The sequence below is a fragment of the Octopus bimaculoides genome, chromosome 12 (genome assembly GCF_046866305.1).
Source record: "Octopus bimaculoides isolate indiv1 chromosome 12, ASM4686630v1, whole genome shotgun sequence".
Classification (NCBI taxonomy): domain Eukaryota; kingdom Metazoa; phylum Mollusca; class Cephalopoda; order Octopoda; family Octopodidae; genus Octopus; species Octopus bimaculoides.
The window spans coordinates 27,454,618-27,475,186 of NC_142939.1; the positions used below are offsets into that span (position 1 = coordinate 27,454,618).

General features: G+C 32.7%; 1 protein-coding gene across 8 annotated transcripts in view; it reads right to left on the reverse strand.

Annotated features, from left to right (window-relative positions):
• LOC106879726 (tumor protein 63) overlaps window positions 1-20,569 on the reverse strand; it is a 287,201-nt gene that overhangs the window by 63,979 nt on the left and 202,653 nt on the right. For 2 of the 8 annotated variants that reach the window (XM_052972114.2, XM_052972116.2), the window contains 3 exons: window positions 14,020-14,139; window positions 9,513-9,654; window positions 8,421-8,453 (listed from right to left, as the gene is read on the reverse strand). In XM_052972114.2, the coding sequence (XP_052828074.1) occupies window positions 8,421-8,453; window positions 9,513-9,654; window positions 14,020-14,139 (295 nt within the window). Of the gene's footprint in view, window positions 1-8,420; window positions 8,454-9,512; window positions 9,655-14,019; window positions 14,140-14,588; window positions 14,764-14,983; window positions 15,008-16,367; window positions 17,216-18,280; window positions 18,419-20,569 lie in introns of those variants that run through there. The other 6 variants (XM_052972115.2, XM_089360882.1, XM_089360884.1 and 3 more) reach the window with 6 other exon arrangements.

The following is a 20,569-nucleotide window of genomic DNA, read 5'->3' on the forward strand; positions in this document are numbered from 1 at the left end:
TTCTCTCACTCAGAACCTTAACAATTTTCCCTGGTCTTCCTGTCCAACTGCTCCCAGCTCCAACCAGATCTCCTTTCCTCTTCCCGGTCACATCACTAGGGAGTTCTTTGACCTTCCTCACTTGTACCCTAGGAGTTTTATCTGAGGATCTGCAAGGCAAAGTTGTGCTGGAGTCCCCTAAGGGCATGTGCATTCTAATGCCACTTATCCATTTGATCTCTACATCAATGGAGGTCTATTAAGTTTGCTCCCCAAAAAACTATGTTGCTGATTTCCAATGGATTCCAGGCAACTTCCAAATATCTCAACATGTTAGCCCCATACAATGGAACTGACTTCACACTTGAACTGCAGATCTTAGTGTCCCTGGGATGAGCCTCAACTTCCAAATATTATTCAGCAGAAGGAATGCACACTTTGCCAATATTGGCTTTAACATCAGTAATAGTATCACTTGTCTGGTTGATGATCCAACCCAGGCACATAAAGCTTGAATGAATATCCTACAAAGTTCTCCATAAGGGAAAATGGTTAAGGAATCTCAGTGAAAACTGCAGTCTACCAAACTGTCTCAACCTCTTTGTTGTTCTTGACAGTATCAATTACATTATAAAGAACATCACAGCAGTCAGGAGAAGTGGAATTCAATGGTCTTGAATTCAAACAGCTTGAAACACCTTGTTTACACAGATGATCTTGTACTGTTGTCTCATAGTCTATGCCAGATGCAGAAGACATCGTCTCTCAAATCATTGAAATTAGTTTTATTTAAAAGAAAAGAATAGTAGTTGCTGTAAACGTTGTAGCTTAACTATGATCAAAGAAGTTCTAACCAAGAACATACTATCTTTCTTTTTTTTTCAGACAGTCTATAAAGAACATTATCAAATATGGTCTTCCTTCTTTAAGACAGCAATGTATGATTTGAGAGATTTGTCTGTTATTTTTAGAGACTGATCAGCAATATCTAAATTCACTCATCTGAAGACAGATATTTGTATATGAATTCATGTTTCAATATTACATCACAAGGTGGCGAGCTGGCAGAATCATTAGCACACCGGGCCTAGTGACAGTTTGTCTGTCAGCACATTCTGAGTTCAAATTCTGCCGATGATGACTTTGCCTTTCATCCTTTTGGGGGTCGATAAAATAAGTACGAGTAGAGCACTGGGATTGATGTAACCAGCTTAACCCCTTCCCAAAGTTGCTAGCCTTGTGCCAAAATTTGAAACCAATATTATATTACAACACTTATTTCCATCTCCACTTATCCAGTCTATCTTCTCATTTTCAAATATCTGGGAACATAACACTCATAGGAAAAATAAATCACAATAAAATAACAAACATACAAAGAAATAAGTCCATTTATCTAAACTATTGTCTGATTTTGCTTCAAGTTTTTTAATTCATTAACAAACTTTCAACCTAGACAAAATGCTATATACATATTTATGTATTCAAACACCTCAAAAGTGAACATGGCCAAGATTTAGGTACTAATTAGTAAGAGACCTAAACAGCAGTAGTTTTGTAGTCTTGGAAGTATAAAAGGAACTCAATACAGAAACACAAAAAAAAATGAAATCAGATCTCTGATAGTATATTAGAGACTCAATGCCTTAGGTGCTGTCAATTCATTGATGTAGTTAGCAAATTTGATGCTGTTTTGAATGAAGACATAATTAAGGCAGATCACTTTCCAACTAGAAGCAAGTTACTAATTAACAAAAATTAAAAATCATTAAAAAAAAGGAATGTTAATATTTCTGAGCTAATCCTAAAGAGGGCTAGAAAAAGTTCCAGGAATATTAACCAAGTTAAAAATGAAGTATTCTTTCTATGAAACCATGTTATGAAATTGAGTAAAAAAAAATAACCAGATATCCAAAAGGATTGCTCAAGGTACGCAGGAGAGAGAATTCAGGAGAAAAAAAGATCTATATTATCCATTGTGGAAGGAAATACTGCAAAAATAGTCTAAATATAAAGCGGTGGGAAAAAATAATTAGGCCAGATGTGAAAACACTGAGCTGTACATAGCATAGCTTAGAGGAACATGGAGAAAGATTGTTTGCAAACCCTCTACTAATACCAACATGGAAAACAAGATATTAAAATTCATCAAGTATTAATTTACGTAACACGATAGCATTTTTGTTGTTGTTTCTGTGGTCATTGTAGTTGATTGAATGAAATATTGAATTATTGGCTTACAACCCATGAATTCAAATGGCTTGTTAGACTTGTGAGCTGTTCCTAAAGAGTTCACTTAACTAGCTTCATGCCTCTACTACTCAAGTAAATCTGGCTAGGGTCTCCTTAACAACGGCCATTGGTGTCAATAACAGAGTACATGTTTAAAATAAATTGTACATTTGTGTACATGTTATAGTAATTTACTTAAATATGCTATATCAGCAGAAAGCTAACATTGATTTTTCTGTAACATTATTAACGTGCATTTTTTTATTTCATAAGAGATGTTTTTACAACTAAATATGCATAATACTTGTTAACCACCATATTGGAATATTCATGTTTAATCTGAGCCAGTACATATTTCTAGTTAATGTGACATGAAGTAGATGAACAACAAATCTCCAAATTTAAATGCCAATCAAGAGATAGTACAATAGTTCAAATAACAGGGGGATTTTCTTTTGCTATACCTGTCACTGTGGCCTTACACAGAAACCAAAGCAGACAGCTTAGTTACCTAAATTAAAAGGTTTCGTTAACTACCAACAGCTATTTTAACAATGAAAAGTATTTGCTAGTCGTATTTAGAAAGTAGTTCAAAATCATTTAATCATTAACGTTTTCTCCAGTAGAATGTTTAAGTATATTAATCATTATAATGTATCGTACTACTGAAATTTTAATCCAATTTTAGTGGTAAGCTTTCAAGTTAGCCACTTCCAGTTTAATCCAGTTCTGCTTACAATCAGAATCAAGCCAATGACCTCTTAAAAGTGTTGAACATTTTTTATTGTGTATTCAATTAACTAAATACACACAGGCAGCTTACAGTTTCAGAGAAGAAATTTACAAAAGAACAAAAGAATTTAAAGTCCCTTTGTAGAATATCATAAAGATAGTAATGCATGATACCCACATACTCTACAAATAAAGTGTAATTAATTAATGTTTAGTGATTGTTTAACCCTTTCGTTACCAACCCAGCTGAAACCGGCTCTGGCTTTGGGTACAAATGTCTTGTTTTCCTAAGTTCCACAAAACCTTAGTCACAATTTATATTCCTAACACTAGCTTAATGATAACTAAGTTATTTTACTAAATTCTTTGTTTTATTTAAAGTAACTGAAAGAAACACAGAGCATCTCAAAATAAATACAGTAACGAAAGGGTTAATATTGGTTTCAAATTTTGGCACAAGGCTAGCAATTTCAGGGGGAGGAGATAATTGATTACATTGGCTCCAGTGTTCAGCTGGTACTTATTTTATCAACCCCAAAAGGATATATGGCAAGGTTGGCCTCAGCGGAATTTGAACTCATAACTTAAGATAAACAAAATGCCGCTTGGCATTTTGCCAAGTGTGCTAAAGATTCTGCCATTTTGCCTCTTATGTTCTCTAGCAATAAATTCATACTGCCAAATAACAAAATTATGGGAAGATAGGTGATGTTAAACAAGCATTAAGTAGCAAAATTTAATACACCTAGATGTAAAATTTGAAAAACTTCATGATATTCAAAACGAAATAAAAAAATTTGATATGCAGAGAGACATAGAAGTCAACCACAGGATTATTTAAAATGATCCCCCCATTCATCATCATCAGTTAATATCCATGCTGGCAAGGGTTGGAGAGTTTTACAGGAGATGGTGAGCCAGAAGACTATGCCAAGTTCCAATGTCTGCTTTGAATGCCCTTCCTAACACCAAGTAACACACATACACACTTCCCTCAGATAATTCTCAGTTTCAATACACCACAAGCCATCTAATACTTTTTCTATACTGAAATTCAAACATATATTGTTCATAAGAAATTACTAATATTTTCCTTATGTAGAATATAAATCAAATATTTATGACCAAGGAACCCTCTACATGACAGCTTGACTTGCCAGAAATAGTAGCCAAATCTCCATTAAATCACATCCTACCTTTCTGAAAAAAGTACAACAGTTGTCGATGACTTTAAAAAGATGGAATGGTCACTTAAAAACCTGAGCTCTGAATAGACATTACTCAATGTGTGTGTGTGCGTGTGCATATGCATATGCATGCGTATTTTTAATTAAGAAACATCAACATCTTGCAAATTCTATAAATTAGGTAATAGAAATAGGATATAAGGTTTCTTTTGCATTAACATAAATCTTTACCAAAGAAATTTCTACATAATAACAGTGAGGACATTTACATTAAGAAAAAAATAATATATGAAGTTAATTACTTTTTAATTAAATAATTTAGTCCAAACTGGGATTCTTATGAGAATATGTCCCATAAAATAGTTAAAACTTCTGAGATAAATTAAACTATTCTATTAATTTATCTGTACAACATGCCACTTTAAATATCTATTCATGTATCCTAATTATAATAGATAATACAAAAGTATTATAAAGACGTATATTTAACAGCCAAATAAATACAATAGAATAACCATCTGAAAGAAGATTATTAGCAAATATAAGCCACTTACACATATAATAGAAATCAAAATGTGTATGAAAATAACAAATTGCTGAATTAGAGATCTATGTTTCTGGTTTGCTGACTAAAAGCAATGCAAATATGTCAACAAAGAATTCCGAGAACAAACATAAAGAACGTACAAAAAAAAAATAAGACAGTAGTAACATACAATAAGAATGGCCAGACATAAAAATATAAGATTGATTTTTATAAGCATTTATAATCTACATTAGAAGATAATTTAGGTTTGGTGTCATACAAGTGAGCTTTTAATGACGTGCATAAGCTAAGCTAAGTTATATAGATAATAGGCAAATGGCTCCTTCAAAAGATAAAAGTCTCATTTCCAATGATGCTAATATTCCAACAATAGAAAAGATTTTGTCTTGTTAGAAAAGAGACAGTAGACGATGTTGTAAATGATAAGCATTCATAGTGATTTGCTATCTTTGGATTACGAATAAAAGACACATTAAAAGGAAATATTGAAAAGTGAAAGAAAGAGAATTTCTTTTCATCATTTGCCTTTAGTAAAATCATTATTTTTACCTATGCTAAATAAATATCAGCACAATGTACTGGAGTTTCTGTAGAATTATAGAAGTAGCCAGATACCAAAGGACATAATCACTTAAGTACAAAACAAAACGAAATGGTTACCGTAAGAAAAAAGATGTACATACACACACGCACAGTGAATGAATGCCAAGAGAAATCTAAGAAAATATCTTGGCAAAATAATTTTTAGCAAACTTATTGAATAAGATTTTATATGACTAACATAGAAGATGAGAAATCAGATCTATTATTCAACATGAAACAAAGATTCATATTTCCCAAGAGAAAATAGTAGGTCTATAAGTATATAAACAATTTTCACTGATATAACAAGATAATTCATGTTATTTAAAAGATATAAATTTAGTGTAGACAAGTTGTTTATGTCAACAATGACAAGAGCAAAAACAAAAGATTTTACATATATTTTATCCAAAATAAAACAAAAATTTTAGTCTTAATATTAATCATTCTGAAAGTAGAGAAAAATGTAAAGACAGTAAAACAGAATGATTTACTGTTTCCAATTCTTTTTGTCTTTTTTTCCTGAAATTGTATATGGAGTTCAGTTTTTAACCTTGCAAAATGAATCTTAATTTGTAAAGAGGTTCAAAAAAGTGGTGGTTGATTTCATGGCAAAAAGCAGGAAAAAAACATCTTTCAAATAAGTTATTGTCAAAGCGTCACTGAGTCTTGTCCCTATTTACAAACAGGTCAAGGAAGGACATGTTAGACCATGTAGTCAGAGATAACTTAAAAGACGATGGTCAGAGCTGAAATGCCTCTAATCATAAGATTGTTAAGTCATTGTTGATACAGAGCTAAACAAAAACAAGTAGGTGAACAAAATAAGTGTCCTGCATAAAAACACAATGAAGGGCTTACAGCAGATTTGATCTCACAAACTACAAGTTTGAAAGCAATACTTGACACATCCCTTTCCTCTCAACTAGAAATATCTTTGTTTCACTCAGGAGAATGCAGCCATGCTGAGACACCACCTTGAAGAATTTTTAGTTGAACAAATCAACCCCAGTATTTTCCATTTTTTTCAGCTTGGTACTTATTCTACCAGTTACTTTCGCCAAACCACTAAATTATGGGAATGTAAACACACCAACATCGGTTGTCAAGTAGTGATGCTAACACATATCATCATCATTCTCCATGTTGGCATGAGTTGGACACGCGCACACACGATGAACTGCTTTCAGTTTCTGTCTACCACATCTACCCACAAGGCTTTGATTAGTCCAAGGCTATCATAGAAGACACTTGCCCAAGATGCCAAGTAGTAGGACTGAACCCAGAACCATATGGTTAGGAAGCAAACTTCTTACCACACAGCCACACCTGCAACTATGTATTGAGATTTAATATTGTACATTTTTGATGAACAGTGACCTGAAAGTAATTGTGAAGGAATAAGTTTTGCCATTTTACATGGCTTACTCAGAGGAATAGAAGGGCTCCATTTATGTGCCATTTTGGTATCCTGTGACTGGTGGAAGGATAGAATTTGGTTATCCTCAAACCAGAAAACTGACCTAAATATTTGCAACAGAGTAAACTATTAAAAGAACAAAAACAATTCCTCTAACAAGCTTCTACACAGTTTCCATCAACCAAATTTCACACACAAGGCCTTGGTTGAACCAAGACTTATAATTAAAAGACACCTGCCCAAGGTACCACGCAATGACATTGAACTCCTAACGACATAGTTAAAAAGCAGAGTTCTAAACTCCACAACAATGCCAGGTTTAACATTCTTCTAAGTTACATAAATTTACTCTGTTAACATAAACAAACTATGTGGAACTCAAGAATGAAAAATAAAATGTCTAGAATTTAAGAACAAGGACAAACACCAAGGAATAAAGCAATAATTTTAAGTATGATTTGAAGAAGTAAAGGAATTTCATAAAATGAGAATTTTTTTTTTAAATGTATATAGGTGACTAGTTTTTTATGAGTAACCTAGTATACTCTTAGTGTTTCTTGTATAAGGCAGCTCTCAGTGAAGAATTAACATCAGTCTAGTAACTACAAAACAATATTCTTACTTCTCAAAAGAGGGAGATCTATAGATCATTTAATATTTATACTAATACAGAAATTTAAAAAAAGGATTTCTAACATAAGCCAGAAGTTATCTAAGGGTTACAGCTTGAATTATTGGGTCATTTGAAAAGGCAGGCAAACTGTTTCCCAGGTAACTTGATCAATATATGAACAAATTATATTTGTAATGGTACAACACATTAAAGGCAAATATGGAAAGACTGAACAGCAACACTATTTGTTGTTAGAAAATAAGAGCAGGTTAAGAGTTGGAAGCAGAAGCTCTGAGGCAAACATGTTTATAAACAATAAGCACAAAATTTTAGATAGCATTCCTTGATCAATATTGAGTAAGGAATGAAAAGTTTTATTTGGCAATCTGGTGTTGTCTTAATTAAATTAAAAGTTACAACTCTAGGATTAGACTTAACCCAGCCAAAATGTAACTACAAGGATGGTGGTAAAAATCTATAAAAGTTGAAGAATATATATCATCATCATAATTTAACATCCGTTTTCCATGCTGGCTTGGCTGTGTATATATGTGTATGTATGTATGTATGTATATATATAAATATATATATATATATATATATATATATATATATATATATAGGTAATATTACAACTGATGACAAAAGATAATAGCTACAATTAGTGCTCAGGTTGACTTCCTGGTAAACTACTTGAGCTGCAACTAAAAATGCAGGGATGTTATAGCTGCCTGATAAAGATTGACTCTGTCCATTATCTGATACCAGTTGTGTGCCTGTTGCCTGTTTGTATGTATGTGGGTGGCAGCTGATGAAGGATATGTTCTCTATGTAGCCTGCTTGTTTGTTGTACCTTGTTTATCATTTTGTCCATGTTCTTTTGCAACGTCATGTACTCAGATAGGTATCTATATGTACATGTAGATGAAGGGTATTTGAGTATATTTAAGAATTTAATTCTTATATATATATATATATATATATATATATATATATATTTTATACATATATATATATATATATATATATATATATATATATTTATACATACACACAGACACACACACACATTTCACTAACCCACATAAAAATACATCTAAAAGTTTGTCATTATCCAAATGAACTTACCAACTGAGCTAAGCTTGATGATCCTGTGACAAGCTAGAAGAATGATAAAAGAAAGTTCAACTTAGAATTACATAAATTAAACAACTAAAACAACAGCTAATTGACCTTTCAGAAGACTGATTCAGTATAATTATACTAATTAATTCACAACATACCATTGATAAGCCTTTCCTTCAAGTCAATTAGAACTCATATACATATATAAAGCTACAAACGTCTTATAAACAATATCAAGGAAAATAAAATTGTTTTATATTTTTGTTAATATATGAAAAACACTAACATTCTAGGTTGGTGAAATATATACCAAACCGACATTTATATTTGACTAAATGGTGGGTAACAAACAAAAACAGGTAATAAAATAATTGTTCAAACAAATTACATCATCTTCAGAGAGTAAAAAAATATTTTAAAACATTCTTTACAATATTTGGCCAGGTGGTTGTTTGTCTATTGTATTTAACTCTTCACCTACTACCCCTTTATTACTCTCCCAATTATCAATTGCCTTCTTTCCTATTCACTGTACCATGACCCCAATATAACAAAGAATGGCACCAAACATGTCTATATTAATTCCCACGCAACCATCACCTTTCATCACTCTACCACTGACCATGTCACAAGATGGCTTACTATCATCTCTCTCTCTCTCCTTTAATGATACCTACCACACTCTTCTACTATTACTCATTTTACTGCGAACATTAAATGATTATGATGATGATTTACGTTACTAATTCATGTTTATTTTACAGATGTACAAGAGTAGAAAATGGGTAGAGAAGACAGTCAATTATGTCATCCCCAATACTCAATTGGTTCTTACTTTATCAAACCCAGAAGGATGAAAGGTGAAGTCAACCACAGCAGGAATTTGAACTAAGAATGTAAAGGGCATAACTAACCACCACAAAGCTTTGTGTCTGATATGCTAATGATTTTGTTAATCCAATGCTTCAAGGTATGAAGATCTTATAATCACATTTCTTCTACTTTCCAGATGAAAGGATTGTAGCTATATAAGGAATCTGTATTAGAAATGACATCCAGCTGTTCCATTTTAGAATAAAAAAAAGAAATTCTTACCAAATCTGTTAAGCTATCATTCCTCACAGGATATTCATCATTTGAGCCAATCCTGAATGATTGAATTTCAAGAGAAGTTTGTTCAGGCTCATTTTCCCTAAATTCGTATGCAATTCCTCTTTCATGAATTTGTGCATATTCACTAAAAATGAAAAAAAAATATGGCATTAATAATTTTTTTTTTTAATCCATTTCAAGTGAACCCAGTCTTTTTTATAGGGGTCAAAGTCAACTTGTAAAAATGTAAAAAAAAATCTTACCTAAATATTATCTTTGCATTTCCCATTCAATTAGCAAACTTTACATTGACAATTTTTTAGGAAAGGTAATTTTGAACAAGAGACTGCCTTGTGCCAGAACACTTTTCTCAATTTATTGGAAAACAAAAGCTAACCAATTCATATAATGCTGGGAGAGGGCTCTCATATGACACACAGACAGAGAGATATATCTGGAACAGTGATGGACCTAATTTAAGATGGCTACTGAATACAAATTTTTACGTACATCACATCTATAGAATGTGATGTACGTGATCACATCATAAGTGAAGGTACAGGAACCAAAGGTTGAGGTAAGGATCTGGATCTCTGGAACCATTTTCTTTCAACTTGCCAGTGCTGGTGCCATGTAAAAAGCACCCAGTCCACTCTCTAAAGTGGTTGATGTTAGGAAGGGAATCTACCCATAAAATCCATGCCAAATCAGATCTCACCAATGATGGGGTCATATAAAAAGCACTCAGTCCACTCTGTGAAATGGCTGGTGCTAGAAAGGGCACCCAACTATGAACATCATACCAAAGTAGACAGAGGAGCTTGGCCAAGTCCTCTAGCTCGTCAGCTCGCATGGAAGAGATGATGATAAATGGTCAAAATCCTTATGATTTTTCTTTCCTAATCATCCACATATAAAACTAATAGGAAAAATGTGGATACAAGAGTGATATTCTTATTTGTGTTGGGGTTTTAAAGTCAATTTGAAGCATTAAAAATTTGTCCAACACAATGGTGAACACAGCAGAATTATATGGATGCAAACTCTATTTCACCTTCTCATGAATAAACAGAGCGGAGTGGGGACCAAAATCTTCTCCTGATATATCAGTGTAGGTTGATTGGGAGAATGGAGACTATTGCTAATGCATTCAATTTTTCTGTGGAATGTATTCTGAAAGGCAGAGGAGAGGGTGGTATAAAAAGGTAAAATTTTTGAAGGAAAAAATTCTCTGGAGCTTCACTTGTTATTTCTAGCATGTCAAGCAAGCTGTTGAAACAGCAGATGAAATGAGGCTGCCCTTACTTCATCTGCTGGTTCAAGAGGCATCCATGCACACATGGTAAGTATTGTTATACCAACAACCTGGTATGGGACCAGTTTGAAAAACTGAAATTTTGAGAAGAAATTTTTTTCAGAACTCTGGCATGTCACATGACCATATTGAGACCTTCCTCATTTTATCTGCTGTTAAAAGCAGCAGTTATGCATACAGAAATGAGTGGCTGAGTTTAAAACTAGAATGTTAATATGTCAGTTGAGATGGTTATTCCAAACAGCTGAGAGCTTAAGTGATGGATTTTGAAAAAATTGAAATTCTTTAAATATTTTTTTTTTCCTGAATTATTTACTTTTCCACATGAAATTTTCCAAATTTTTTTAAAGACTAAAGAAAAAAAATTTTGGAGTTGTGTGAAATTTTGAGAGCGTAAAATCATTTATCACCATTATCAAAAACACAATTCCAAAGAAATTTTTAAAAAAGAAAAAAGAGGGAGGAATGTATTCAACAGATCTACACTGAATTTCTTCATCTTTTCAATTGTTTATACTTACTTATTACCAATACAGACCATCACTACTTTATTTGGATCCTACTGTGCATGTATATGTGTATACATTTAAATAGCCTTAACTATGTTGTGTGCCCAGCCTCCAATTTGACCACTTTTTGCTCCATAAGTTTTCTCCTTTCTACAACACAATCTTTGAGGCAGTTTTCATTATTAGATTCCTCACTCAGATATTTCAGTAAAGCTTAACTATAAGGTATCAGTGTTACTCCCTCTCCAATTTGACTACAATTTTGATGTGGCTTACAGAATTAGATTCTTCTCATTGAGATCTTTTACTGAAGTGCAACTAAAACAAAAATAACAGAAATAAGGAAACTATACTACTTCCGAAGTTGCACCAGTGTTACACAATTTTTGAATACACATTTATTGCAACTTTTTTTTCCTCGAACCAATTTTCTATTACAATATTTCAAAATGTAGAGGAGTTCGAGTCTTTTCAGTAAACTGACCTGCATTTAATTTGGTCAAGAACTGAATTAGTTAAATGGCATAGGCCATGAATGCTATTCACCCACTGCCATTGGTGAATGATAAAACCAAGCTATTGACATCTTTGAATCTGTACTAGCAACACCTAACAGGATTTGTATGATGATTTTGACAGCTTGGTGTAGAGTATGAGGACAGAATGGGCAGTCTTTTGGCATTCTGGAATCATAAAAGGGTTAAAAACCTCAGATTTAGAAGTATCTCTACAGAGGTAGTAAAATGTGCTGGAGTTAATCACATAATTACACAGCTGAGATATCTCCACAGACAAGAACAATTTATTACAGATTTTGTAGTATGGGTTATTTTAAATGTATACTGCAAGAATGAATGAAGCAGTAAAATATACAATGGTCCCATTACTTAGAGTAGTAAACATCATCATTTCTACATCTATGTTGACACGAGTTGGATGAAACTGTTCTACAGCAAATCTTTACTTCCTCAAAGTATTTTATTCCCCATCATCACATGTCAAACTGCTGAGTTACCAGGCTTCTATATTTAGGCAAGACATAAAGAATGTCATTACTGCCCATGTCGTGTCAATGCAAGAACATGTAGGGATATGCACACATATGCATATACACACGACTGGTTTTCTTACCAAATTTTATCAACAAGGCATTATTCAACCCAAAGTTATAGCAGAAAACATTTGCCCTAGGTGTCTCAGAGAAGAATCAGATCTAAAAGTATGTAATTGAAAAGCAAACTTCTGAACCACAAAGTTATCCCCTGTGCCATTGAGTATATTTACAAATAAATTGACTTAATTGATATCCAGCAATAGAAACTATATCAAAAATGCTATGTATATGTGAAATGTGATCCTTGACCCATTTAAGAAGGTAGAAATTCCAAGATCGGACTTGGGCCATAACAACCTCTTCAACCAATGGAAAAGTAGATGTAAAATGATGAATGGAAATAAGTAGCTTTGTTAGAGATAAAGCAAAACATCAAATGACATTACAAGCAGGGATGTTGGAATCAGAGTCTTGAAACAATTACTGGGTTGCTTGTTGTCTACATAAAAATGTAGACTCCAACAAAATACAAATAGTAATATAAAGCATTAAATTTCTTATTTCACAAATACTAATTTGATTATTTTCTGTACTGGAAATCATCAAACTAGATTTAAGGGATTCTATGAAAGAGGGTCTGGTAGAAGCAATTCTGTTTCTGAGAATAAGATACTAGTAAATTACAGATTTTTTTTTTCTGTAATAAAATTTTTAGAGATAAGCTTTGTAATCTTTTAAAACATAAATTTTATTTACTTTAATGTAATCTTTTATTCATTTAAGTTATATATTCAAACTAACCACAAAAAGCATGGTTATGTACCAAAGTTTCTTTCTTTTCAAATGTTCATTGTTTTAGTTTTAACTTTGATGCATTTTAGAATCTCACCTGGTAAACAAAGATGCTTTAGAAGTATCTCTACAGAGGTAATGATAGATGCTTCTGATAAGACCCTATAGAGAAGAATTCTACCCTCATGACCATTCCAGGTAAAGCAAGCAGAGAAGATGGTGGATGGAAACAAAGATGTCCTTGATATTTTTTTATGGAATACTTATAGTTTATTCCTTTTATAGTCTTATTTTAAATCTAAGTTTTGTGTTATACTCACTTATTTAACATCAAAAGAAAATAAATTGGTATAGCTCTATCCCATTTTAGCATGCCTCCAGGTTAGAGTGCTAAAAAGTATTTTGATGAGTCGTATTAGTTAGCCAATATAGGTTACATGCATTTAATAACTATAAGAAATATATATGTCTAATAACAAATAGAGGAGCCAGAGATGAAACTGAAGGTTTGTGCATGAAACAAGCTTCACCAAAGGCAGGACATCCCAAACAACACACACCTAAGTCTAATACACTAAACATTAGACCTGAAAATCAAGTGCTAAGAGATTAAATCTAACTTTACTAGCTTCGATTCAGTGGAGAATGGGGACTAATACTTTTAGAGCAGTTAACAAAAATAGAGATCCAAGAATAAATAACACAAATATTCACATGCAAAGATATTACAATCAATCTAATCAGAAATAACAAAAAGATATGAATGCATTAAAATCATTAAATCTACAAATATGCTAATAGACATCAAATATAATTTGAAGAACTTAAATTTTAACTTACTTCTGTGAAATATGTTCCAGATTATTCCAAATAGTATCAAATTCCTGCGAAGCCCTCTGATTAGATGACATTCCTTGAGAGGCCATTTTTGACTCAGATGGTATCACCACCTTACCAAACCTATTATAAAAAAAATACATTTTTAAATTGTTTCCATCAAATTAAATCGAAATAATGAAAAATATTTTAATTTGATTAAATTTTTGTGAAACAAACATCTTTTTTTCTGAAATGTCTTTAAAATATATAAGTTTGAATGCTAATTTTTGATTTTTTTTTTTTTTTACCTACTAACTCCATTACTTTATGAAATACAACTCGTTATTTCTAAGCATAAATGCATATGTAAAATAACCAATTTTTTCAATTCTTATTTCACGCTCCTCAGCCATATTTTGTTTTAAAAATGAAAATTTAAAAGTTTTTTGATGAATAAAACTAAATTAAAATTCTATTTTCATGTTGATGCTTTTTCTAAATTTAATGAAAGAATGGAGGTTCAACTTAATTTTGTTTTGACCAACTTGTGCAATATATTTTTCAAAGTAACTTATACAGCAATAACAAACCTCAAGTAATTTTTGAAGAGGGAAGAAATGAAAAAAGAAATACCAAACAAATGAATTCAAATCTTAAATGTTGCTTACAAAACCATGTGAAAGGTACAAGGGGAAAATATTTACGCAGCTTATTAAACGGAATATGTTTTGCATATAACAAATAATACTAAAGCTCTGTAGTGAAAACTTATAAATAGAATGGGTTTTTACGTGAATAGTTAAAAAATATTTATGTGTTGAAAAAATCATTTATCAGAAAACAATTAGCTGATTGTCTTAACATTTTGCAGAAGAAAAGAAAAACTTAGAGATTTCTGAAATCAATAAAAATAGAATTAAAAACTTAAATTTGGTTTGCACAGCAAGTTTAACCCATTTTTATTTATTGAAAATACTATACCTACCCATACCAATGACTAATAACCAAAAATCCTTGACCTCTCCCTCACCTCCAAACCTGAGACTTCGTTACCTCCACCCATGAGATCATTTGACAACTGATCTTAAATCGCCTGAACTCGGTTAAACGGGTGACCGAAACAGTATAACTAGATACGCGCCCCCTCCACCACCATAAGAGTTTGTTTCCTCATAACTTGCTGAAAATGTACATGTAAAAAAAAAAAAATTAATAAAATGGTAAATTTTAAAATTTTCCAGAGATACATTTTAAACGGTATAGATTAGGGTTATATTGGAATTTGTAGTAGAAAGATTTGATGGGGTGAGTAGCCTCGGATAATCCACACACCTCGATTTTTCATAACTTTCTAGAAGATGAATAATTTTTAGTGAAACTTCTTACAAATTCGCTTGAGATAGTGGAGATTATGTAGGAATTTGATATGGAAAAAACCTGGATGGAGTTAGATAATTCATACACTTCGACTTTGTTTCCATATAAGTTTTATTGAACCCCTTTTTTTTAACATCAAATTCCGATGTAATCGCGAGCTACACCATCTGAAACATATCTGTTGAAAACTATATCTAAAACTATGCATTTTAATACAAATGCGAGGTGGTGGGGCACACATAGTTATGCCATCAAGGCCACAGAAATATCAAAATATACCTCGCATTTCCAAATCCCACAAATCTTTCGCAAAAATTGTTAATATTTATTCTTCCCGGAACTACAACTCTGGAATACCGCCCCCGATGCCTTAAACTGTCATGCATTCTTAAATAATAAAATGCGAAGAGGTCTTAGAGAGTACAAATAATGAAAATGAAACATTTTTAATAGCAATATTTTGACATTTCTTTGAAGCGATTTTGTTCCCTTTCTTTAATATGTTTAACCGATACACAATGTGATGAGAAAAGTTACAAACGACAAAAAAAAACAGCCAATAAATACTTGAATCCGTTTAACTGCAACGACAACAGTGGATATTTGTCTAATTAAAATTGGCATTTATTACGTCATTTGACATGTGCTCTTACTGCAACAGCCGAAAAATTAAGTGTTCGGAACAACAAGAGACACGACCTAAGGAGATGATAAGAGGCGGAAGTCCCAACGTGTTAGAAACGTCAAATGATAATAAAAAGTGTAACAGCAAATAAAAAATAAACCCAAAATATTTACAAATCAATTGAGGTTCTTCGAAATTAAGATTTTAAATATATATATATATATATATATATATATATATATAATCATTCACAAAAAGATTTATTTTGATCAATCAAGTAACTTGATCTGATCACACGCAAAAACAATGTAGTGGGAGGAAATGTATTCAACAACGTTATTACTGTTATTAAAAAAACAAACCTTACTATGGAAGAATTTTGATTTTTGCAACTCCCCCAAATGGGTAATAGTGTCATACGTACGAAGACTAGCTCACATTGTCAAAAAAAAAAGTGCAGTTGTGAGACAATCATGTCTTTCTCCTAAACAATAATTCTTTCTAATTTTGGGCACAAGAACAGCAAATTTTTAGGGGAAGACGTCAGCAAATATCATCGACCCTAGTACTTAACTGAGGCTTTATTTTATAGACAGTCGAGGGATGAAAAGCAAAGCTGACCTCTGAGGAATTTGTGCTAAGTACGTAAAGAGCTGGAACAAATACCACAAGGCATTTTGTCCAATAATAGTCGATTGGTGTCTACAATAAATATATATAATGTTGATGCGAACAGGGAAAATAGAACTCAAAATATTAGTGTGTGTGTGTGTGTGTGTGTGTGTATATATATAATGGGATAACGTGCCAATATAGCGATTCACCTAATACAGTACAACAGATCTACCTTACTTCAGATTGTAGCATTAATTGTAGTAGTAGTAGTTATTTAGCCATGGTAGCAGACACCTAACATACAAGTTAGTCGGCTGAAAAATAGTTTCAACAGTAGCCATGTTTTCGACAATATTTCAGTGCGGGCATTTTACCCCAAATTGCATCATTTTGGAAACTATGTTAATAAGACAGTAGTTTCTTCCAGCTCCCTCCTTGCTGGTAAATGAGTACTGGTACATCAGCAAGAAAAACCACAATACATAAACGAACAAGCCTGTACATGGTCATTCAACGCGCTAGAAGTAGCAGCCAAATTTCCATAAAATAACATCCTGCTATCATAAAATGAAAGGACACAATAGGTAATGTAGTGATAATGTAGTCCTATATACTATAACAGGAAGAAAAAAAACTGGATCTTCACGGGCGGAATTTTTTTCATTAAATGTCTGCTCGATAAGGGTTGATCTTGGCGCAAACAACAAATTGTTATTTTATGTTACAACCTAAATAAGGAAATAAAGCTGAAATGTGATTCACATCCATGCATGTTCAAAAGAAAAAATTTAAAAACTACTTCCTCTTCAGATTATCTCCAATAAGTAGATAACAGATTTTTGTTATATATACACTCATTACAATATTTTAACGAAACTGTCCCTTAAATATCAGTTGTTACCCAATGTTGGCCTAATAAAAGTATTAATATTAAATCAATTATAATTACTATTAAAATACTTGTTACATTTGTACACTATAAACATCTAATGTACCCACCCTACTGTCTGTCTGACAATATGACCCGATTATAAAATAACGAATACCGGTTCTCGTGACAGTGTAAATATTTACTTCTACGAAAAGCTTACATCTACATAACATCGACAGTTTCAATGATTACAAAAATGAAAAATATTCAGGAACTGCACTCATCAATTTCACCTAATTAACATTTATTCATTCCAATGGTTTCCCTTAGTATAACTTGAAATATCTGTAACTCTTCCTTTAATAATTTTTTTCTTTAATAGTCAACAGAATGGAAACAACATTTATAGTATAAATACTGAGAGAAAAAACAGAATTGAAGAAAAAAAGTTTTTAAATTTCTCGACTGCCTGCTCGGAAACATGGCCTAAATCAATACAGATGTATACAAATGTGTGGTCTTGTGTTTAAATCATTTTAAAATTGTATGCCCTAAAAAAGTAATCAACGTCATAAACTCAAGCTACGTGTCTATAAAATGCTTTGAATCATAGTTCAACAGTAGGAAAAATAATATACAGAGAGGACTTATAATTCAGCAAAATCAAAATATTTGTTATTTATATTGGAAGTCACATGGGAGGATGAAAACAAAGACGGGATAAATTAACTATAAATGCTTTAAATAATAGACGAAGATATACAATTATGAACATGTAAAGTGATTAATATTACCGTCTGTAGAAGAAAGCAGAATCCTAAAATAAATGTGAGCGATTCTCCCGGACAAAATTGGAGGTGTTGGAGAACTTAAGGCCTCGCCATATTACAACTAATGAACTATGGGATTGATAGTGAAAAGCGTGATGGCGGGAAAACTTGCTATTTGACAAATTGTAATTATTTTCAGTTTATTTAACTAGTATACTATACTAGGCTAAGTTAGATAATATCGAGAAATTTCTAGTTAACTAATAATAATAATTTAGCATGTCGATTTGTCTACAATATCTTTTAAAACGAATTCCTGTGGTATGTATCATTGTCATGCAAACATATATAAACAAACAGCATCACGCAGTCTCAACTTGAAAAAAATTAGTAGCAACCTCACTCAAACCATACCGAACCTCTTTAATAAAAAAAATTTATATTGGACAACAAAAGCGGTGATATGAACGGAAAATGTTTGGGAGACAAGTTGATATTAAGTCTACTCAAACATTGTAAACATAACGTCAACTATGTAGGCGGGGATGTGTCATCTTTTAACGTCTGTTTTCCATGCTGGTATGGATTAGACGCTGTGACAGTATCTGACGGGTCGGAAACTTCGTCGTGCTCCTGCTTTGACCTGGTTTCTCCGACGGAATACCCTTCCTAAAGGCAACCACTTTTCGAAGTTGTAAAAGGCTTCTTTTTTCTTTTTCTTTTTTTTCGTGACAACCAGCACGAATGGAACCGCCCTGTCATTCGCAAGACCAAGATCCCCTTCAACTGAGCGGGACTACAACTGAGAGAAAGATATATTTATGCTAGATGATGAGAGATTAAAGTATGAAAGAAGGGGCTTCGGAACAGCTTTCTTGCCGTGGCGAGGACACGTCAGCTAATCGCATTACACGAGAGTTGTTGGGAGTAATAAGGGTGGAAGCTAGAAAGAGCAGTAAAGATGACAGTAGAAAGATGTCAGGATGGGTCCTAAAAACAAAAGAACAAGGTAGACAAGCAGAGGTTGCAACAGTATGAAAACAATGTGGAATGGTTAGAGATGGTGAAGATCCAATACACTGAATGATGAACAAGTGCTGAGAGGTGACTGGGGGTAAAGGTAGTGGTGAGGAGATGGGTTATCAGTAAATCATGAATTCAAGGGAAAGTTAAGGAGGATAGGTGCTAACTGGCAGTACAGAGGTGATGAAGAGAAACTCAACAATAATAATAATCCTTTCTGGTGTAGGCACAAGGCCTAAAATTTGCGGGGGGGGGGGGGGAGATTGGTTGACTCCAGTGTTTCACTGGAACTTAATTTATCAACCCAGAAAGGATGAAAGGTAAGTCGACCTTGGGTAGACAGAAGGTTGATAGAAAGAAAGATGATGTGTGGGAGGGTTGCAAAAGTGTGAGGGGAGAGTGAGAGATGTGTAGTGATCGTGGAAAAACAAAAGAGGTGGTTTAGCCTGAGATAAGTTGGTATAGAACAGTTAGCAATGTAATGTGATAGACAAACAGATACACCAGAGTGAGATAAGTTCAAAAAGAAGCTATGTCTGGCCACTTAGAACTCAAAGATAAATCTGGGAGTGGAAAAATATTTAATCAATGATATTAGTCTGAAAAAATATATATATTCTATTTCACCTAAGGCTCATTGGGAACTTGGGAACAAAAGTTTGGGAAGAATTCATTTATAATGTGCAGCAAGAGGGAGAAACGGAAAACAAGGAAAATTATACAGACAAACACACATCTAAACATATAATGTAAATGCACACACACACAGATACATGTACACAAAAATAAAAATATATATACACATACAGATGTGCCAACCCTCACTTCTTTTCAAGTAAGGTAATACTTCCCTATGCCCTGGGATGTTTTGGTCAGCCCGGGGTTATTATAGTAAAGGATACTTGTCCAAGATGTCATTCAATGCAACTGAATCCAAGACAAGTTTCTTGACTGCATGTCCACACTTGTGTTAATATATACATATGTGTGTGTACAATCATATCTATACCCATTATGCATGCACACACACATATATAATAGGTAAGAATACATCAAAAAGGTACATAATATAGACAATTAGTGCTCAGAACAGACAAGATACCTAAAATCCACTTTCAAATAAAGGGAAATAGAATCCAGCCAAACAAAAATTAGCTATAAGCAATGTACTGGTTGAGCAAATGAAAGTACAATGAGATAAAAGATGGACAAGCAATTAATGGTACCAAGGCATTTATAAAATACAGAAGCAAGTATAAATACAATTAAGCAGAAAGGAAAATCAAGAAA